The sequence below is a fragment of the Triticum aestivum genome, chromosome 5D (assembly GCF_018294505.1).
Source record: "Triticum aestivum cultivar Chinese Spring chromosome 5D, IWGSC CS RefSeq v2.1, whole genome shotgun sequence".
NCBI lineage: Eukaryota > Viridiplantae > Streptophyta > Magnoliopsida > Poales > Poaceae > Triticum > Triticum aestivum.
The window spans coordinates 127,253,424-127,275,359 of NC_057808.1; the positions used below are offsets into that span (position 1 = coordinate 127,253,424).

General features: G+C 45.7%; 3 protein-coding genes across 5 annotated transcripts; 2 read left to right on the forward strand and 1 right to left on the reverse strand.

The window, feature by feature from the left end:
* The first annotated feature begins 494 nt into the window (after positions 1–494).
* On the forward strand, positions 495–4,586 carry LOC123119865 (uncharacterized). 3 transcript variants are annotated; one of them, XM_044539827.1, is made up of 5 exons: positions 495–683; positions 852–1,130; positions 1,706–2,708; positions 2,998–3,231; positions 4,144–4,586. In XM_044539827.1, exons 2-4 carry the CDS (start codon positions 907–909, stop codon positions 3,229–3,231), a joined length of 1,461 nt encoding a protein of 486 aa, XP_044395762.1. In that variant the 5' UTR covers positions 495–683; positions 852–906; the 3' UTR covers positions 4,144–4,586. The 3 variants fall into 3 exon arrangements, with proteins under 3 accessions (XP_044395762.1, XP_044395760.1, XP_044395761.1); XM_044539825.1 differs by having other exon boundaries at positions 2,998–3,146; XM_044539826.1 differs by having other exon boundaries at positions 626–767; positions 2,998–3,146.
* Positions 4,587–5,075: 489 nt separating this feature from the next.
* On the reverse strand, positions 5,076–6,937 carry LOC123124478 (pentatricopeptide repeat-containing protein At4g02820, mitochondrial). Its single transcript, XM_044545092.1, has 2 exons — positions 6,630–6,937; positions 5,076–6,510 (listed from the first exon to the last, which is right to left on the reverse strand). The coding sequence occupies exons 1-2, from the start codon at positions 6,900–6,902 to the stop codon at positions 5,251–5,253; spliced, it is 1,533 nt and encodes a 510-aa protein (XP_044401027.1). The 5' UTR covers positions 6,903–6,937; the 3' UTR covers positions 5,076–5,250.
* Positions 6,938–10,076: 3,139 nt separating this feature from the next.
* On the forward strand, positions 10,077–20,653 carry LOC123119866 (uncharacterized). Its single transcript, XM_044539828.1, has 12 exons — positions 10,077–10,348; positions 10,491–10,785; positions 12,521–12,707; positions 12,787–12,836; positions 14,636–14,728; positions 14,817–14,905; positions 15,028–15,106; positions 15,411–15,493; positions 15,644–15,722; positions 15,895–16,618; positions 19,137–19,749; positions 20,186–20,653. The coding sequence occupies exons 1-12, from the start codon at positions 10,317–10,319 to the stop codon at positions 20,319–20,321; spliced, it is 2,460 nt and encodes an 819-aa protein (XP_044395763.1). The 5' UTR covers positions 10,077–10,316; the 3' UTR covers positions 20,322–20,653.
* Positions 20,654–21,936: the final 1,283 nt, after the last annotated feature.

Genomic DNA, 21,936 nt, shown 5'->3' on the forward strand with positions numbered 1-21,936 from the left:
GGCGGCGACCACTCTCCATGGACGACGTGGCTGCTCTGCCGTTTCTGCTTCACGCCGGTGGGGGGAGGAGTAGGCGCAACAACGAGGAACATGACTGCGAGAGCGGCAGGGAGACGAGGCGGCGCCGATTGGGTGGCCGACGCATGGAAAACGTTGGCCAGGGGTTGTCTCCATGGCGGCGTTTGGGGGGCGCGATGAGGCGAGACAGCATGGGGCTGGAGGGATTGACGGCGGCGACGACGCGGAGGGGCCGCGCAGAAGGGGAGGAAGCTTCCCTCCCATCAAATCGCGCGTTGGATAGAGGGAGCGGCAAAACGGAAAGGAGGGACAGGAGATTTGGCGGACGTGGGCCAAAATATGAAGGTCACCGCAAAAAAAATTTACGTGTCGGGCCCTGGTTGGATTGATTTTTTATTCCGGTCCCGCATATCGACGGTTATTTTGTGGGGATATAGCAAATCTAGATTTTATTTTTACTGCTAGAGACGCCGGAGAAAACCTAGGACGAGGATTGAGGAGCGGAGATCCTGGACCGCGACCGTCCCGTCCCCTCCTAAAACCCCAATCTTGTCGGGTTACGCGCCCTCATTTCCATTCCCCTCCCCCCTTCTCCGCCGGCGCCTCCTCCTCCGCCTCCCTCCTTCCCACCCCACGCCGCGCTAGGGCTTATCAAAAACCCCCAGGTGACACCCCCGCCATTTCCGCCTCCCTCCTTTCTCCCGGCCTCCTTCCGTTCCGCCCGCGCCCCCACTTTCTCGCTTCTCTGGGTGGGGTGGTGTCGCGTTTCTTCCTCTTCCCCCCTTTCTCTGGTGGTGGCTCCTCCGGTTCTCATGTGCCTTGTTTCGCCGCAGGTGCGGGCGGTGTGTGCGCCTAGGGCGGTGGTGATTTTTGCTGTCTGCGAGGAGGATGCAGGCCACCGGGAGTGTGACCTGGGTCGTCGGCGCCCAGGCGTCCGTCTTGGGGAGATGCAGCGGCGGGGTGCCCTACCCTTCGTCGTCGTCTTCTGCTTCCTCGGGCAGGTCCCAGGGGCTCGGCACGGTGCGGTGCTGCGTGCAGGCGCAGGAGAAGAAGCCACGGGTGAGGAAGACCAAGGAGGAGCGGAGGGAGATGGTCGAGTCATTCGTCGACACGTACTGCCCCCTTCTCTTTCCCTCTCGCCACAGTTACTTGTAGTTTTGAATTCTGTGTGTGTAGGCCTGTACCGTCTAATCAACATGCTCATCCTTCTGATTGTTGGTGTTAAAATGAAGTTGCCAGTAGGATTTAGTTCACACATTTGTTCTATGTCCTTCTTGGTGCCCTCTGTTTGTTACTAGGACTTAGTTCACACGCTTTGCGACTGTTGTTAGTTTGTTTTGCAACCTTTATAGGAAGTTTGCGTCGCAAGCCTACTTTTCTAGCGCATTGTTTCTTAGAATCATGATTTAACCTATATGTTCTATGATTTTGATTATGTTTTTTTTGTGGCGTGATCTAGACTACGATTTTATCCACTGTTCTTATTTTTGCATTTTGGTTTATCTGATTGGAATGCGAGGGTGAGGGAGTGTGTCTTTCTCTTTAGACTCGTTTTGCACAAAGATTTTATAGAGGTTAAAGATATGAGCAAACCAGTTTTCCCTGTTTCATCATATGTGCTTTGTGCATGTCGAGTTTTTCATTTCCTTGTAGTAATCCAATTGGCGCTGCTTTCGTCTCATTTCAGGTATCGGGTTTCAAACAACGGGAAATTTCCTTCAGTCAATCTTACACACAAGGAAGTTGGAGGATCATATTATATAGTCCGTGAAATTATGAGAGATATCATCCAAGAGAACAGAGTTCTTGGCCCTGGTGACTTGAATGCTAAGACGTTGAGTTTTGAGGATTGCCCTGATTCTTCAGAATTATCAAATAGGCATGAATTGGGCCAAGACAACATAGAGATATTAGATATGTCTGATGGGTATCATGGCAACAAAGATTATGTGCTGGAAATGTCTGACAAGGATGAAGCATTTTCATTGCAAACGAATTTCATCAGCACTCAACAGTTACCGACCTCATCTGATATCTTGGAATCTGGTATTCTGAACAGTGTTCTCCAAAATGGGAATGTAGCAGATGCAACATGCTTGGAGCCAAACCTTGAGAAACAAGACGAAGCCTTTCGTGGGAAACCAAGTGAGTCTCAGACTAATAGTTCTGAGATGCAAGCCCCATCTCTTGCTCATGTTTCTGATTTGCATAAGGAAATTGAGCTCAACAATGCAGGGGATGAGCATGAGGAAACAACCAGTAGCATCACTGATGAAGTCACTCCTTCCCCAGAACATAGTGTTTCTCAAACAAATGGTGCACTTCTACATGAGCATGTGACATCACCTGACGATTGTGATGTCACAACTAATACTGCTGTTGATGAGGCTATTGTTTGCTCAGAAAATGGCGTTCTTCAGACAGATCAGATCCTTATACAGGAGCATGAGATAGTACCTGAAACAGCAAGTATCAAGACAGAAGTTGTTCAGATTTCAGATGGCCACTTTAGATCTGCAACACCTGCAACTCAAATGGATGCTTATACCTCGAATACAAGTGCAGCAACAGTAGAATCAGCTGTGTCCATTGATCATCATGATGTGGTTGAGCAACCACTGCTTGGTGCCAGCCCTAACGAACAACAAAAGTCAGAAGATCTTGCTTCTCGACCAGCAATGGATACAAAGGTTAGTCCATAAATCTATGTAGGTTTTTGCAAGAATTTGACCGTCTTTACTAAACTGTGCATAATCATGCGATAAGATTGTATGGTTGTATGTATCAATGTATCATAGCCTTTATGGAATCACTTATCTTCCAGTGACCATTATCTCTCCTCTGACATTGTTGTGTTTACTGATTTATTCTATGTCCTCAAATGGCACATTGTTTACTTTTGGTTGGACCCTTTTTTCTTGTAATTCATTTACTGCAAATTTTGGTATGTCCAAGTCATATTATTCTGCATCTTTTCAGGGTTTTCTGCAAAAGGAATACAACCACAACACGGTAGAGAAAGATGTAAGTGAATTCAAGAAATCAGTATCTGGCATCACAGAGGAAGAGCGTGAGGCAAGCAAGGCTAATAATGAACATGGGATAAGTGCGACAACAACGATCAGCAGGCATGCACTTTGCATTCTGACATTGCGTTGCATGCTTACTGTTTATAATTTTCTGCATACATCGCAAAAGGCCATAACATATTAGGTAAGTGAAAAAAATCAAAATTCATCATGTTTCTCATCTTCATGTACCTGTTAAAGCTATATCATGCATTTTGTTACATGGTTTACATCCTGTAGAGGTATCTTTTGAATAAGTCCACACAATAATATAAACTCATGTGAGGTTACCCTGCACATCTTAGCGTGCATTGAGGCAAAAGTGGAGCTTTGGAACAGCTATAGGTGACCAATCTGCGAAATAGCATGCTAGTAGATACTCTAGTGATAACTGCATTTGGCATTCTGTCAGTAGCACATGATGCAGTGGTTATGTCCATGCGCGAGCATCCCCCCTCCCTCTCTCTCCCTCCGAACATTTTCATGGTACTGCACTTTATCAAGTAACATTTCACTTTTAGCGTGTAACATTTTTGCAAAGCCAAACTTTGTAGTACACACTACACAGTAAAACCTACACAGAACTGTACATTTTTAAGACGAGTGTAATTTTGTAAACTGGCTGCTCAACAATGTAGGTCAGTTTGGTTCTTTTGCCCACAGCCCTGATTTGAATTTTAAAAGTTTTGCCCTTTCTATTTCCTTTTCTGGTTGCTTAAATTTTGGTATGGTTCATTGGAATGTGATCCTTTGTGGGGCGGTAGTTAGTGAAATGCTATATCGCATATTTTCTGTTGGAGGAAATAGATGTGGTGACTGCCAAGTGCAAACAAAGGAAGAAGAAAAGCAAAAAATCAAACTACTTATAATAAAGCTACTCTCCTTTGGTCAACCATGCCAAATCACTTCTTGCTTACTTTCCCAGGAATGATTAACCCAGCTCAAAAAAAGGGGAATGGGATTAACCATGGCAAACGTTTGATAACTCACACTTTATATATTCAACAATGCATCATGACCTTTTGTCTCTCTCATGCTCTGCTTTACTGACCTGCAGGAGAACTGGGAAGGGACAGCAGAAGAAAGAGGACAACCTATTTTGGCTTATCGTAAGGGCATTTGTTGTTTCTATGTCCAAGTTGTGGGCAAAATGAGTGATGGGCGAAATGCATCTTCATCTGGTACTGCCTGGGATGTCTTCCTGCCTACTAGGAAACGAGAAGCGCCCTTTGCGGAGCTCCGATCTCCCTGATGCATATAGATGTCTTCTTGCGCAGCACTTTGGGTGTTTTGTTATGCTTGGTTTAGTTTATAGCCTATTTTTGTAGTTCAGATGTATCGTTTGGTCAACTTCGTCTGCTGTGTCAAGTTGACACTGCCAACTCTAGAGAAGTACTCAGGAGTTTCTTATTTTGTAGGAGTATAAGATCTGTCTTGAGCTCTGAAAGAAGCAGTTCGTACATTCACCGATTTAATCGAGCATGAATGATTTCCCGTTAACTTTTCTGCAATCATTATGGAAGCTTGTTCCTTCCGTCACAGCAGAGCAGCGTTTAGCAACCGCCTCAAATTGATCCTTCTGACCTATGAACCTATCCAGATTAGCACAATTTTTTGCTCTTGATACACAAAACCCATGAGTATTTTAAGCACAGAAATGAACAAATTTAGTACTCCCTCCGTTCACTTTTACAAGTCGTTCGTTTCAGACAACTGAAATTGAGTTGTTTTGCACGTTATCTGAAATGTCTACAACACCTTATAAAAGTGAACAGAGTTGGTACTTTACACTTGAATGTAAGGGTACTGCTCGCAGTTAAAACAGGGTTCCACTTTATACAAATATATAACTTATGTAATTCCACAAGATTCATAACTAATCTTGCTGTGTTTATTACTCCCTCCGTAAAGAAATATAAGAGCATTTAGATCACTAAAGTAGTGATCTAGACGCTCTTATAGATGGAGTACTTCGCTATACCTAAAGGATGACACAGAGAGACTGTTAATTATTCAATTCCAAGAACGCAAGCTATGTATTAGTTCAAGTTTATGCCTGCCATCATTCTGCTTCAGATTTGTAAATCCAAATGAACTATGACAGGTCATCTCAACAAACATCACATCCTGGAGCATCCAATCTAACACAACCTATTATTACATCTCAAGACATTATTGTTGAAACTTCACCAATTGGGTACTTGCTAGTCGATTTCAACAATCTCCTAGTTTCATCATCCATTGAGACCTTATCCTCGTCCATTCGTTCATCAATTATCAGAGGCATCATCTCAGCTTTAGCGTACGTGCGCAGGACCGAGTTATATATCTCAGTTGTGACATAGCCTGCTTCTCGAAGCACAACGAGGAGCTCCTCTGCAGCTTCAATGTCACCTCTCTTCTCAATCTGCGAAAAAAGAGCCGTGACGAGTTGTGGGTTTGGCTCCCATTTCTCCAAGCTTGACAACGCTTTCTTAAGGCACTCCATAACTTTGTCCGTCCTCTCGTTGTTGCCAAGATAACCCCAAACAAATAACTCCCAAGTGCTATAGCTGGGCTTGACTCCTTTCTGCACAATGTGTTGAAGAAAACTCTCTGCCTTCTCCATCTTGCCATTCTTGATGTAAAATGAAAGGATGGTGTTCGGGATCCTTGAATCTTTAGTTCCTGACTCTGACTCCCATTCTCCGTAAACGCACTCTGCTGCTGCAATATCGCCAAACCTTGTAAGCGAAGTAAGCATGCACTTGTACTCGGCGTCACTGAACTTCCTGAAGGTTTGTTTCATCTTGCTCCACACCCTGTCCAAGTTACCTCTATCTGACAGGCTTGCGTACATGGTGAGAAGTGACGAGAAGGCGGCTCGCTCCTTCCTGGAGGCCCTCTTCTCCATCTCCACAAGCGCATCCCGGCCTTTGACATGAAGACCGGCATTGATGTAAATGCTAGCCAGCAGGCTGAAGGTCATCCAGTCAGGGACCACCCTGTCATCTTTCATCAGATCAAAGACCTTCTCCGCGCTTTTCACGCTGTTCTTCCTGGAGCAGTAGGTGAGCCATATGTTGTACGTGACCAGGTCTGGGATGGTGAACCTCCTGAGCTCCTTGATCATCTCGGGCACCTTCTCCAGCTCGCCGGTCGACATGTAGAGCGACATCATGTGGTTGAACGGGAGCGCGCACGTGAGGTACCCTGCGCCAGCCATCTCCTTGAGCATGGCCTCGGCCTTGTCCCGGGCGCCGTGCTGCACGTAGGCGTGCAGGAGGGAGTTGCAGGTGGACGGCCCCTTGGCCCGCTCGGGGACGTCCTCGAAGAACTTCTCGGCGCTGGCCAGGCCCCGCACCTTGGCGACGAGGTCGAGGTGCACGGCGTGGTCCCCCGGCAGCAGCCTCATCTCCGGCTGCGTCCTCATCCACTCGCAGATCTGCATTCGGGGCGGGGCGGGGCGGGGTCTAAGTCGACAGGCAATACGGCAAACAGGTGGCGGGCGCGCGCTGCTAGCTAGGTGCAACGCGATGACACCGGTGCGGCAATGGCGCGTACCTCGAGGGCGTGCTTGAAGCGGCGGTACTTGCGGAGCTCGCGGACGACGCGGTTGAGCTGGTACTTGTGCACCGGGCGGCCTTCCTCTGCCCATCGGCGCAGCACCACCACCGCGCTGCGCTTCGGATAGATGAGCTTCAGCAAACGGTTCCCCAGCGTGTCCCCGCCCCCCGTGGAACTCGATCCTCCAACTCCTCCTGTTGACGCCGCCGGGGCGGAGGCGGACAGCAGCCTCGCGTAGCCGGCGGCGGCCGCTAACCGGCGGGAGAGCATAGCTTCGCAATATAGGGAGAAAAAAGTATTGTTCACTTGGAACTAACGGGCTTCATTCATTATAATCTATCTCGGATGACTTCTCAGCAGGACTGGTACTGGAAGGCCCATCGCAGGCCCATATAGAAAAGGGCTGTGGGTACAAAAAACCCCATGTCAGAGGCCTGTAGCTGCATCAGGCAAGTTATTTACCCCTCAAAAAATAAATAAAAATCAGGCAAGTTATTTGAATTCACACGTATGTCTGACCGCCCTCCCCCCCAAAAAAACTGAATTCACACATTACAGTTTTAGTTGTCAAGCTCTCGTGCACACGACGCTGTTGAGCCGGTACTTGTGCACCGCACGGCCTTCCTCTGCCCACCAGCGCAGCACCACCAACGCGCTCCGTTTTATAGATAAATCAACAGTCCATACAACCAACATCCAAACTTCGAACCATAATAACGGCTGGGACAAGAGCACAATCATGCCTAACAAACAGGAGAGAAATAAGGAAAAAAGCCACCTAGTGACTGCCGACAAGCGGCACTACAAAGACGCAAGTCGATGCGTTGTAGCCAGTGGCGCATCCAGCATGAGCCCAAGATAATCTCAGTCACGCTGCCTAGAAAGTGGGTGCCAGTGCTGCAGAAAAGTAAGGAATTTGAAGGAGTCAGATGCATGCCTTGGAAAAACTCGTTCAATCACCATTTTATTACGCGTCATCCATAGAGTCCATGACATTGCCACAAAGATAAACCATAATAAGCAACGATGTCGTCCGGGTGAGTAGCCCTGGTCTGGAGGAACTCCGTGAGGTCCAGGGCCTCCCAGGCACCATAGATCTTCCACCAGACGGCCGCCAATGCAACTTACTGCTTCGCGCGCAGGCGACCAACGACATCCGCGGATCTCCTATGAACGGCTCTAGTGAATGCCACTTGAGTGTTTGAGTTTTACCGTGAGCACCGTGGTTCGCCGGACATGTCGCTTTCTTCCTTTTCACTTTCTTGAGACTATTTAAGTGGGTGATCTCCAAAGGAGAACCCCATCTATTGTAATCGGGCTATGCCCTGAACCGGCGTGTCCCAGCCGACACAAACCCTAACTACTTTTCCCTCTTGATTTGGAGTGAACCCTTCCCCAAAGTTCATCAATTTGAGCATTTCTTGCATATCTTCCTCTGAAGATGATTTTTTTTATTTCGCAAAAAAGAAGATGTTTTTTTGATAAACTTCCTCTGAAGATGATCGCTAGTTTTTTTTCGAGAAACCTTGCCGTTTGTATTCATTCAAAACATAGGTCATATGTACAAGGTTTGGGTCATGAGGAGTGCCCAATCACACATGTTTGCCTACACCTAGATTACAAGCATATTTGGCGAGATTATGAGCCTCAAAATTAAAATTCCTACGCTCATGTATGAAAGAGCATGAATTTAAACTAGTACAGAGGTTCAAGATTTCATGAACTATAGCAGCATTGGGACCTCCTGCCCCGTTGTTGACGTCGTTCACCACTCCTTGGCTATCCGAAGCGACACAAATATTTGGTTCTCCAAGATCGTATGCGAGTGATAATGCTTCCCGACAAGAATATGTTTCCAAGATAAGTGGATCATCTATACCTTGGAAGACTACCGCCGAAGAACCCAGATAATTACCAGTTTGGTCACGGTAAATCGCCGCGACTGCTCCCCCACGGCGGGACCTGGCGACTACTCCATCTGCATTAAGCTTCACAGTACCCGCTGGTGGCGGTAGCCATCTATTTTCTGGTGCTGGTGCAGCATGGGCTGGACCTCGGCGAGAATAGCTCGCTGTTGACTGTGACAATTCTGCTATAAAATTGTTTATAAAGGAGATTGTTTGCTGTGGACTTTGGAAGATGGACTCATAGATTGCCTTGCTTCTAGCAAACCATATGGACCACAGGATGACAACCATTGTCGTGAAACTCGCATGGTGTAGAGTATCACTCAGCTCGAATAGCCATAGCCTCGCATTAGACTCCTCGTCCTCTGCCATACGAGAGACAAGACCATCATCTGACAATGCCCAAATGCACCTGGACATGGTGTCTGAAATAAGAGCATGCCACCATGAATCCGGAGGTCCACAGAGTGGACAAGTGTCTTGAGAGGACATGTGACCCTTGCTAAGAACATCGGTCGTAGGGAGAGAGTGGTGGGCGAGCTGCAATAGAAAAATTCTCCTCTTGGAGGGAACCTTAAGTTTCCAGAGCGAACTCCATGAATTTTGGTCTCTCTGAGCATTGGATGTCCCACCACGTCCTTCCAGCCACTCCTCCCGCTACAGTTTTGTTGCAAGCAGAAACTTGTACACCGAGGAAACAGTAAACCTGCCCTTCTTGTCCGGAAACCAAACCCAGAAATCTAGCATTTCCTATCTGGCACCACAAGCGCCAATTAACGTGCATTTTTGTTAACTGGCGCCTGTGGCGTCTGTAATTGGGCCGACCCATCTAGGCTTCCGTTGACAATTTCTTTTTTGAAATTTCTATGAACTTTTTGAATATTGGTGATTTTTTTTAAAATTCAACATTTTTTTTCAGATTGATGTTTTTTTTGAAATTTGATGAACATCCTTTTGAAAATGGATGAAATTTTTTTAGATTTATGAACTTTTTTCAATTCAACGATTTTTTTTAAAAATACATGATTTTTTTGAAATTTAATGAACTTTTTTAAAAACTAATGAACTTTTGCTAAAGTAGATGATCTTTTTTTTTTCAATTTGAATGATATTTTTTTTCCAATTGATGATATTTTTTTCAAAATTGATGAACCTTTTTTACAGATATGTACTTTTTTTCGAATGGATGAAACTTTTTTCTTTAAATCTGTAAACCTTTTTTGATTTCATATTTTTATTTTCGTAACAAAAAATAAACTGGGCAGCTCGTGAGTGGGCCGGCCCATGCTAGCAGCGCTGCAGGCGCCGGATCGTTAACGGGCGCCTGCAGCGCTGCATAGGAGCTCCCCAGAAATCTTTTATGATCGCTAGTGGAAAAAGTCTTGTTCGCCTGGAACTAATGGGCTAGCGGATATAGGGAGAAAAAAAAGCCTCATTCTTAGGCCTGGTACTGGGAGGCCCATCGCAGGCCCACGTAGAAAAAGGGTGTGGGTACAAAACCCCCACCCCCCAGGGACCTAGCCGCAAGAGCTCCCATCTCCGCCGTGCCCGTGCTCCCCCGCCCCAAGGTAAGGAACCCTCCCTCCCCCTCTCCCCCCTCCGCAGTCCAAACGAAATTAAGAGAAATCTCCCCCAAAGTTTTCGAAACGGAGGCGAATCCCCACCCAAATCGGTTTGAATCGGCCACCCACCCCACCAAACGAACCCATCTGGTTCCGGGCTCTGGTGGCCGTGGCGACGGGCGAGCGAGCACCCCATCTCGCCCCGCCCGCCTCCCATGGCGTTTCACGTCGCGTGCCCCATCACTTGGTATGTTTACGTTACACTCCTCTTCCTCCTCCCCCTCCCCCCTCCCCGTCTCGGTCTCGGTATCTCTCTCTCGTCACCGCCCGCCCGCTTCTCCTCTCTCGCGCTGACGGCCGGCCGGGCCTCTCTTCCTTCCTTTGTGCAGCCGGAGGGTGTGCGACTGCGAGCTAGGGTTCGGCGCCGCGAGGGCCAACAAGAGGGCCGGGGCATGGGCCGGCGTCGCGGCGGCGCTCGAGGGCTTCCTCGCCGATCCGTGGCTGCTGAGGCCGGCGGTGGCGGGGGCGGGGGATGCCCGAGAGCCCGGCACGGTGCAGGTGGAGGTGCCGCCGCTCGAACTGCCGGAGGAGGGCGAGGACGAGGCGTGCAGGGCGGCGATGCAGCGCCAGGCCGCCGCCGCGGAGGACTTCGCCAGGCGCCTCGAGGGCGCCTATGAATCTCCGGTGAGCCGAATCTACGACGCACTTGCTTCTGCCTAGGGCTATTCCTCTTGGGTTTCCCCTCGTTGTTAAGGACCTAGGGTTTGTGCCTTTTTGTGGCGTTCATGACGATGATTCTAGCTAATGTCGGTGTAGGCGCATTTCGGGTTCAGTTGTCTGTTTAGCTGTCTGGTTACTGCGAATTTCCCGAGGTTTTGGTGTAGATTCCTTGGGAAGTCTGAATTGGGATGATAATGGGCCGCCCGGAGATCATATGCTAGCGCAGAAGTTTGCATCTTCTATGTTCTGAGGTTGTAAGAGTGTGTACTGGCTCCAGGTAGGTATTTGTGGGAATTCTGGTTAGATTTTAGAGCCAGTAGGCTTGGATTTTTGGGTAAATACAGTTGTTTGTGACATTCATAGGCTCATAGCTCATCAGTTTCGTGTGGCCCAGAGCAATTTCGATGCCCTTGAGTGGTTGTATGCACGTGGGCTATGCCAGATGGAATTGACCATGACCTTTGCTGATTCCGGTGTATTACTTTGAGAGGGGTATATGGTCGTGCTCTGTCTTTGAGGTTTTGTTATGCTATGGGCCAAGTTGGTATGTTTTGGTGTTTAATAAGTGCTGTGATTACTGGTGCTAGTTTTTGGTGCCTATGGAGCTTCTGATCTGTGGATGGCTTATGAGCTCTGGATGCAAATGATGGTGTGAAGTTCACTTATTGTTGTTTTGTCTTGATTCTTTTAGTTACCCTGTGTTGTTTGTGCTTGTGCATAGTTGGTGCTGCTCTATACTTTGCAGGCATGCACTGGGGGAGCCCTGGTTCTAGGAACAATTTAGCCATATACGAGTATACCTGTATATTATGCAGATGTGTGGCTTAATGAGAGCAAGCATTACTTGTGCATCCCCCCACACCCCTGAAAGAGAAATGGACCCGTGTCTTGCAGAGATTCTCATTTACGTTAGTCACGCATTCATGCCGACGTTGCTGTATATTGAACTTACCTTTGCAGTAACGTGATAACTGCTCCAGTAAGATATATAAGCTAGTTTATATGTTCTGTTTTCTGTTTCAATGAAGCAATATCTTATTGATATGCTGTATTTAGCTGTTATAGTCGTGGTGCCTTTTTTGTTTCCAAATTTGGTAATCAAATACTGCTTTTCTCGGTTTTGGCATTCGACTCCCACCAAAGTTAGCATTGCAACCTTCAACTCCTAAACTATTTTTTAACCCTGCACTAGAGAATCCATTTAACTTTTACAACATCGGTCGCGTTTCAGATGGTTCGTGCTGACTCAGATGCTACGTGTCAGACAACCTGGACAACTTATCCACTTCAGTGGACTGACACATCAGCAAACTACGTAAAAAAACTTAGCAGCCTTAATAGCAAGATAGATAAGTTCTTTATGTAGTTTGCTGACGCAGATAAGTTGTATCCGAGTCGTGTGACATCTGAGTCGGTACGAAACCATCTGGGACGGGGACAAGGTTATAAAGTGAACGAATTTCATAGTTCAGGGTTAAAAATAAACTGTCTGAAGGTTGTAATGTGAGCTTCAGTGAGACTTGAAGGTTGTAAAGTGGACTTTCTTCATTTAGAAATGGCGCAGAATTTATAACCAGTCAATGAGATTCCTGATTCTTTGTCAGTTCATCATTATTACGGTAGTTTTGTACTTCTATGCTGGAACAGTGGAGTTCACAACTAAATACCTTCTTAAAATATTATTTTATACTTCTTCCAGGAGGCTGAAGGAGATGAAGATGACTCGGATCGAGAAGATCAAGGGAATGCTGCTGTCAAGGTTATGTGCCGCTTATGCTTCTCTGGAGAAAACGAGGGCAGCTCAAAAGCTGCCAAAATGGTTCCATGCAAACTCTGCAACAAGAAGTATCATAAGAAGTGTGTGAAAAATTGGGGTGAACATAGAGGTAATTTAAAAAATTATTCCCTGCGTGCGTCTTAAAAACATTGTCTTTTGTATCCTTTGATGATATCCATTCCATCTAGATCTCTTCCACTGGAGCTCGTGGATCTGTTCATCTTGCCGCAGCTGTGAGGTTGGTTGTCTATAACATCATTATCCTTACCTTGTGCATGTGTATTTCCCAACTATCAGAGTTTTTGTGACACCAGAAGTATTTAAGGGCGTGTCTGGTTGAAGGGATTGAGTGGCTGTGGGTATCTCCAACCACCTGGTTAGGGATAGCCATTTTTTTTGTTTGGTTGAGTAGAATGCACAAGTGGTTGAAGATAACCACTGCGTGTTTGGTTTGAGGGATGAACGGATGAGTGGTGGTCTGGTGGATAAGAGTTCGAGTAACCTTCTTCTATTGAGGCGGTGAGATTACCTCGTAATTACAACATAAAATTACATGTTGCTTATTACATGGTGCACGCCCATCAATGCAACTAGATCTCCAATTATGCCTACTCAAGAAATGTAATCCAAGTCAAGACCGAGCATAATGTGTATGTATATGTGGACATGGGAACAAATCAGCAGTTGAATGAAGTTGGGGCAAAAGTTTGCAGAAACACGATTGTGGTATCTCAAAGTTTCAGATTACAAACACTAATTTAACTAAGTATGCAATCATTAAAAACTGTATATACAGAACAGAATACTTCACGGTTCATATTTACAGCCTACTCATGTTCGTTGGGGTTGGCAGTTGCCTCAAAAGCAATTATGCAACAGAGGAAGACAAATTCAATGGGAGGAGGTAATAGACAGAGGTTAGAGGGACTGCCGCTGTGCGCCATGCGCCCTCATGCCGCCGGACACGAGCTCACTCGGCGAGCACCTACAAGGCTCTACATTGAGCCGGCGCCCCACCCCAGGGCAGCGCACATGCATCATCAGGCTGGCTCCGCCTTTGGTCTTCCTCGCCGTGCTCTTTGGTCGGCCTGCGGCCCAGCCGGCACGCCATGGATGACTCCGCCGCCGTGCGTGCCCTTGTCGGCCCCGCCACCGTGCCATGGCTGGCTTCACTGCCTCGCGCCTTGGCCGGCCCTGCCACCCAGCACCATCAGGATCTGCGGCCCCAAGCCCTGGAGGCAGCCACCCTCGCCTTTGATGTGCCACGGTCGCGCACAATCTGCGCTGCTGACTAAGTCAAGCGAAGAGGCCATATAGGGGAAGAGAGGTGACAGAAGAGAAGAAAACGTTTCGCGGTGAAGCTAGCGATGCACGCGTGTGCTTGGCTATGTCCACGAGATTTTCGCGGACGCGCTCAGCCTTGTTTTGATAGCATACGGGGAATCTTGGCTACCCATATCCCTGGCCATCCCTTCTCTCTGTTGAACCAAACACCTGATAACCACCTAAAAAGTGGCTATCCCTGGCCATCCGGGGATAGCCACTGAACCAAACGCACCCTAACAGTTCTCTAGTACTATTAATTTTGGCTTCACCCGTATGCTGGTACATGACTAGAGTTTAAATCCTTTTTGAGTCGGTGCAGTTTATGAAAATTGTAGCATACATTTTGCATTATTTAAGAGCTCTAATATTTGTATATGCATCAACTGTTATTGTGGTGGCCATTAACTTCCAAATCAGCAAATACTTACGTTTGATCATAATTAATTTTGAAGTTCTCCTCCATGTTCCTATATGAGCAGTTGTAGAGTACTCCCTCTGTCCCATATTAATTGTCGCTGAAACGGATGTATCTTGACGTATTTCAGTGCTGGATACATCTGTTTGAGCGACAATTAATGTGGGATGGAGGGAGTAGCATCTTTGCACCGTGTAGAACGTTTGTTATGCCTTAGTTACCACCAGCTTTCTTGGTAAAGAGGGAAATGAACCCAGATTCTTTGCCTAATTCTGTGTAAATAAACACGTATTTAGGTGTGTCGGCGGCCTGGTGATCCCAATAAGTTAATGTTCTGTAAAAGGTGTGATGGAGCCTATCACTGTTACTGTCAGCAACCCTCACACAAGGTACACCTATTGTGCACCTTCCTCATTCTGCTTTCTACAAATTGAATATGTGGGGCTCGTCACTTAACAGTGAACTATGACGTTGCAGAATGTTACTCATGGACCATATTTATGTCCAAAACATACAAGGTGTCACAGCTGTGGATCTGGTGTACCTGGGAGTGGCCATAGCACAAGGTACTTAAACCACTAATGCGGATGAATGATATTGCTCTGAAATTTACTTAAGATCTTTTTATCACGTATTTGCCACTTTATGTGTCGTGCTTATATACGTCATTGCGAGTTTTGGTGCGCAGGTGGTTTTTGGGGTACACATGCTGTGATGCTTGTGGGCGGTTGTTTGTGAAAGGAAACTACTGTCCAGTTTGCTTGAAGGTACCTCCTTCCCTTTTACTCTCTCTTGGCATGACTACTGTTAAATTTCAGGGTATTAGAAAATGTTTCGTTTCTCTCCAGCTGCCCTTTCTCTTCTAATATAGTGACCATATGCTATGCGTGAGGCCTTAAAATGAGGATCCTGTTTGTCTATAGCTGAAAGTTTCTTATTGAGACTTTGTTTGTTAAGTTTAAAATGTACTAAGCAATGTTGGGTCATATACACCATAATGTGTTGCGGAGTTTTTCCATGCTAACTTCTGCTGAGATACCCTTTTCTGTTGCTTGGTTCACCCCTTTTCAGGTTTATAGAGATTCTGAAGTGATACCTATGGTTTGCTGCGACGTTTGTGAAAAGTGGGTACATATTGAATGTGATGGCATCAGGTCTTTCTGAACGTCAACCCCTCATTTTGTTTAAATTAACCCACTCGTATTTGTTGCCTTCTCTGAATCTAGTGTTTAGTGCCTTGATACTTCAAGATTTTCACTTCTGTGGTGTACTACGCTTTACTGACTTTCCATATAATTATGCAGCGAGGAAAAGTACCAGCAGTTCCAAGCTGACCAAAATCTCCAGTATACATGCGCATCATGCCGTGGCGAATGCTCCCAGGCAATATATAATTCTTTCATGGTTTCTCATCGCTGTATTACACTCCCTCCATTCCAAAATAAGTGTTGCTGATTTAGTACTAAATTAGTATAAAATTTGTACCAAATCAGCGACACTTATTTTGGGACGGAGGGAATACTCTGTTATCTTACACGCCTTTTGCTCTCTTCAGATCAGGGATGCAGAAGATGCAGTTAGGGAGCTTTGGAAGAGGAGGAACATTGTTGATCATGATCTTATGGTTAGTTTAAGGGCTGCTGCTGGACTGCCTTCTTTAGAAGATGTGACACCTTGTCCAAACTCGGACGATGAAAGGCTCGGTGCATTAGTATTGAAAAATGATGGTAGAAACACACTAAAATTCTCTTTCAAAAGTAACAGCAGTAAGCCTCCATTAGATCAATCTGAACAAGAAAAGAATGTTCCTAAGAACTCAGGGACGAATAAGAAGCATTCCAAGAAAAAAGGCAATCAAGGTAATAAGTCAGTTGCTGATCCGAATGAGATATTTCTTGAGAGAAGGCATGAAGTCAAATCAATGAGTAGTCACTTGGGAGATCATACTGTAGATATTAATCATGACAGGAATTCTTTCAAGAATAATGAGAATGTGTTTGTTTTATCTTCAACTCGAAGTTCAGAGAAGGATCTGAAATCCACATCTGCGAAAGCTGCAACAAACAGTGCAGATATGATACCAAAAGTCAAAATCAAAGGCAGTAAGGTGCCGAGCCTGCATTTCAAAGATATAGGTGAGGAAAATAATGCCAAGGGTGACACAGGGAAAGGTACCAAGTTGGTTATTCATCTTGGAACACGTCACAAAAGTAAAAGTGGCTCTCCTAAGTCTGAAATGTCCAATTCTCATAAAGAGCAAGAGCTTGGTTTGATGCATGGTATGTGCCTTATTTTGTTTTGCTTTGCCATTTACCTTTTTAGTTTGCTTGATATATTGTATCTGGCATGTATGTACAAACTTCTGTGCTAGTAACTACTAGTAATTTACTAATTTGAGACGTTACTAAAGGTCTCCTATAGACAGCTACGAAATTATAGCTATTTTGTGGGCATTTGTCCTCATAAACTTTCATTTGACATATGTTGCCATATTGGCATAATTTTAAGAACTGGACTTGTGACCAAACCAGTCAGGATGCTGGTTCATCCAGTTTGATATTCGGACCATTATATACTCAATGTTCCAAATACTGGCCAGTTAATCGGCATCTCGGTCAGTTAATCGCTACTCGGTGTGTTACCGAATAGCTGATTAGCTGATATATTGGCCGATTGACTGGCCAATTCGTCTATTTATCATAGTTCAAAAAGCGCTGTTAGGCGCTCGCCTAAGCGTGCTTAAGCGGTGGGCGTTGGCATAACGCCTCGCTTTGGCCCTAAGCGCTCAAAAAGGCGGCCGGCGAGAAATCAGCCTTCTCCGTCGAGGAATTGTGTTTCTCAGGCGAGAAATCAATCTCCCTGGCGAGGATTTGACCACTCTGACGACAAATCGATCTATTCCGGCAACGGGTTGAGATTCTCCGGCGAGAAATCGAGCTTTGCTGGCTTGTTGCCATGGGTGCAGCAAGGGAGAGGAAGAGGTAGAGAGGAAGAGGTAGAGAGGCGGCATGAGGAGGATCCCTAAAATTTCTGTCGACTGTGCACACACAGGAGGTTTTAATAAGAGAAGAATAAGGATAGATGGGCCGGTGCTTTAATGGGCTAGGTCACCTCATCTTGCTTATTTCTTCACACTAGCGATCGTGTACGGAACTCCTAATCCTAATCGCGCCTAAGCAGCACATAAGCTATCAAGGCGCAAATAGGTGGTCAAACGCATAATTTACACCTAGTGCTTTTTTGAACTTTGCTATTTATCCCTACTCAACACCTGACCGATATGGTACCAGTTACCGATATCCTGAACATTATAGTATATATAGTAGAAAAAGGTAAAATAGAATTCCTTCTATTGAACAACAGCTGACCTGAGGCGAGTTGGTTATCATATGCCATGGTTGGGCTTCGGCCTACTGCCTAGGTGACCCGGGTTCGAATCATCCAGCACGGATTACATTTTTCTCGCCTCCACCCGTTCCGCTGCCTGGTTTGCACAAAGATACCCGGTCGACCGCTTTTCATCAGTCCGGTGGCTGGGACAGTCTGTGGAGCTTAAGAAACAGCTAAGGTCATCTGTTCTGTCTTCTTCTGGTCCAACCGGCTATCCGGTCCTGTTTTTACTACTAGACATATTGCCTGATTTGGTAATATTGAATTGCTTAGTACTCCTTAAGAATATGTAGGGTGTATCCACCATTCTCCAATTTGTAAGGCGTATTAGTTATTTTGCCACCTTAGTTCTGAAAATACCCTCTGCTCAGCCTTCTGAGATTTCTTTCCCGTGCATGCATGGCTCACACTTGTTTCCGTAAAATTTGGATCATCCACCCCTTAAAAGAGAATTTGCGGTTTGCCAGTGGAGATTGAGTTGTATGCATTTCTTGATATGGTGATCTGTCGAGCGGAGATTGAGGAGATGAACCGGCTATTTTTGGTGTGTTAATAACTATGACATCACACGATTTGGAATGAGATGATTACACTGGGGCAATACATTCCGCAAATTTGTTATGACTCCTTGTTATTCTTGCAAAACTTATACGTCCAACATATTGGGGAGGGAGTACTCATTCTGGTTCCCAAAAAAGCTTAATTGGAAATTATATATGATATATATTAGCTGTTCTGTTAAAAACAATTAGCTGTTTGCTCATTCCAACCTAGGTATCTGATTGGGTTCTTAGGCAGGGTTTGTCCAGTGCTTCAGAGTTCATATCCTTACCTGTATGTGCACTCCAAATACCCATATTATCCGCCCCTGAGATGGCAGTTCCAGAAAGACATTGCCAAACCTATGGTTCATATACTGCAATCTAATTCGCAGTGCTGACATTCCTGTAACCTCGTCATCATCCCCTGATAATTTTCCCATCTTATTGTCCGAGCAGTTGCATTGTTGGTATTGATATGTCATGCTACCTCTGTTCCAAAATAGATGATGTCCTATAAAGCATGCAGTCAACGTTCTCTAACTTTGACTATTGGTTTAAAGAAAATAATACCATTATATATTCCATTAAACTTCATAATTCTGCAACCTTTTATTTTATTTCCTTATATTTGTATGAAAGAATGACGGTCAAAGTTGTGTGTTGGAGGCTCTGTGCATAAACGTCTGTATTTTAGAACGGAGGTAGATTTTTATTTATTGGCTTCCCTTGTTTTGTAATGTTAGATGCTTAAGCTGTTGCTTGATTTTTGCTGTTGCAAGTTTTCTCTTAATTTACTTCAGATTTCTTCCCTTGATTCTGTGTTCAAGATTGAAGTGGCTTAGTCACCTTTTGCTATATATTTCAGGAGGGAAAATTGATGTAACAAGCCACTTCAAAAGCTCGAAGAGTAGTAAAAAGGAAAAAAGTGTAATGAAACTAGTTGGAGAGACAGGAGTACAGCAAAGAAGTAGCCTTTTGGGAGATCTGGGCACCTCCAAAAAGCATGCAACTGGAAAAAGGAGCAGTGCTCTAATTTCTGGGATGGAAAATGCAAGTGAAAGTGGAACAAGAAGCAGATCATTTGGACATAAGCAATCTATTCCCAGTCAGCTGACAGAGAGCCAGGGCACTGCTTCAGTTCCTGTCAACAACTCTCCTGACAGCTTAAAGCCCTCGTTGCTTAAACTCAAATTTAAGCGTCCACATTTGGAGCAGCCAAGTGCCCAGGTTTCCCAACCAGAGGAGCCGGCCACCTGGGCTTCTCAGCAAGAGGACTTAAATGTTGCTAAAGGCCAGAGATCAAAGAGGAAAAGACCTTCGACAGACAAGATGGATGGCTCAGAGGGCAGTACTCCATCCAAGAGGCATGGGCAGAGCACAGGGGACGAAGCAATGGATGCGACCTGGATACTGCGCAAGTTGGGCAATGATGCAATTGGGAAGAGGATTGAGATCCAATTAGCTTCTGATGGCAAATGGTGAGCTCCCTCTTGCCTAAATTCTTGTTATCTTTTATGTTTGTTGTATTTTGCTGGTTAAATATTTGTCTTATGTTTTCAGTTACTCCCTCTGTAAACTAAATATAAGAGTGATCTAAATGCTCTTATATTAGTTTAGAGGGAGTATTTGTTAATGTTGTTCATAGCATATCTACTGAAACTCAGGTACTTTGCCATCAGAAATGGGTTTGGTCTGGGGATCTGTATAATCCAAGTAATCTGAGTTCGCTATTGATCTTTACCATAGTCTTTTATCTGCTCTTGCATTGCATGGTAGTATTGCCCAGCATCAATTTTTTGAGTATTTTTGCTGGGCAGCAAAAAGGGGTGATTTAGGGTTGTCTCCCGCGCTTTGTCAGTCCTTTTGTTTGTTGTTGAATTAGCAACAGGTACTAAATGTCATTCTTTTTGGCAGGCATCAAGGTGTGGTATCTAATGTCATCAGCGGCATGCTTTGTGTTCAGTTAGATAATGGTAGCTCTGAGAACTTAGAGCTGGGAAAGCAGGCAGTTCGATTGATAGCTCAAAGATCGAAGGGCGGAAAGAGATGAAACCTTTCTCCATCTACTCTCGTCTCTTCCCGGTAGTGCGGCGGGCGGAGTTCACCCGGCGGCTGCTGCTCATGTGGTGGCTCCTCCACATACTGCCGCTGACTGGACGAGTTACAGTGCGCAACCTTGCGCCGGTTACGTCATCAGTCTAGCGTAACAGACTTGTTTTCCATGCTGTTTGAAGCTCATTTGCTTCCATTGAATTCGTTAGTGTAGCAACTGGGAGAGTAGTTCGTTTTCCATGGATGTAAAAGACGCTGTTAGCGTGCTGTTGTGATGGTCTTGTACATGTGGATGTTGAATGAGGAGTTCGAATGAGTTTTCCCTTGACATTTTTCCTTGTTTACTGATGGGTTTTCCATGGTTCTTGCCTGTTTTGGTTGAGATGTATCGTGACTCGTTGACGTCAGTCGATGGTCGAGTAGGGTGATGACAGGATGCGTGGATTGGTGGGTGCTGTAGGTCGAAGTCTAACTTTGTACTGCCTCTGACGTCTTATATTTGTTTATATAGGGGGAGTATTTCACTCTAAACTAATAAGTTCTTTTTTTTAAGTAAAGAAAGAAGTTTATAAGACAACGGACAAACAAAAATGCTACTTACGGAAACCAGCCTACAGACCGAAGTTACGGGGTGGGGTGTTGTAATCTCATTGAGGCTCAACCCTTGAATTAAGTTGTGGTATCCAAATCGTGGTAAATCCTAAGAGCATCTTCAGCCGTTGCCCCCGCCCCCCCCCCCCGAGGCATAAAAATCGCCGCCTGGGGGCGAGCCGGCAATACAACCGGCGCTGGGGGCGGTTGGGCATCCAGCCGTCGCCCCCAGGTCGCCCTTAGGCACCGACATTGGCCCAGTTTTTGGCCCACTTTCGGCGAATAAAGGCCCTATATGGGCAAGAATCGGCCCATATTCGGCGTGGTTCGTCGTGGTTCGGCGTTGAATTCTTAACATAAATATTTTTATCACATAGTTCATCACAGAAAATCAAATAGTTCAACAAAATAGTGCAACAACAAATAGTTCAATACAAATTATATAGTTCAACAAATAAAAACTCATATTTCATCACACGTCGAGCCTGGCGTCGCCCCTGAGCCTCCATAGGTGCTCCACCAGATCCTGCTGCAGTTGATGATGCACCTGTGGGTCTCGGATCTCCTGACGCATACTAAGGTAGGCAGTCCAGGTTGCTGGTAGCTGGTGATCAACTTCGGCTAGAGGACCCTGCCTGTAGTATGGTTCAGTGTTAGATGCTTCCAAGCATCCCAGGAAATCCTCTTGCTGCATTCTGTGCTAGGATCCGAGCAGTGTCTTCTGCATTGGGTGTTCGCAAGTATTGCGGTCCAAACACTGTCACCACTGCCCGACAGAACTTGTAGTAACACTCAATGGTGGTGGACTCGGCCATGCGCCCATAGTCGTCGAGTGAATCACCGGGAGCTCCGTATGCAAGCATCCTCATCGCTGTCGTGCACTTCTGGATCAAGGTGAATCCAAGTTTGCCGGTGCAATCCATCTTGCACTTGAAGTAGCTGTCGAACTCTCGGATGGAATTCACAATCCTGAGGAAGAGCTTTCGGCTCATCCGATAACGGCGCCGAAATGTTTTGTCGCC

Excerpts from the sequence above, each read along its gene's own strand:
- LOC123124478 (XM_044545092.1), bottom strand. The coding sequence starts at position 6,902 with ATGCTCTCCCGCCGGTTAGCGGCCGCCGCCGGCTACGCGAGGCTGCTG. Across the intron at positions 6,511-6,629 it reads GCTTCAAGCACGCCCTCGAG|ATCTGCGAGTGGATGAGGAC; the intron begins GTACGCGCCATT and ends CCCCGAATGCAG.
- LOC123119865 (XM_044539825.1), top strand. The coding sequence starts at position 907 with ATGCAGGCCACCGGGAGTGTGACCTGGGTCGTCGGCGCCCAGGCGTCC. Across the intron at positions 2,709-2,997 it reads GACCAGCAATGGATACAAAG|GGTTTTCTGCAAAAGGAATA; the intron begins GTTAGTCCATAA and ends GCATCTTTTCAG. Across the intron at positions 3,147-4,143 it reads GCGACAACAACGATCAGCAG|GAGAACTGGGAAGGGACAGC; the intron begins GCATGCACTTTG and ends ACTGACCTGCAG.
- LOC123119866 (XM_044539828.1), top strand. The coding sequence starts at position 10,317 with ATGGCGTTTCACGTCGCGTGCCCCATCACTTG. Across the intron at positions 12,708-12,786 it reads AAATTGGGGTGAACATAGAG|ATCTCTTCCACTGGAGCTCG; the intron begins GTAATTTAAAAA and ends CATTCCATCTAG. Across the intron at positions 12,837-14,635 it reads CATCTTGCCGCAGCTGTGAG|GTGTGTCGGCGGCCTGGTGA; the intron begins GTTGGTTGTCTA and ends ACACGTATTTAG.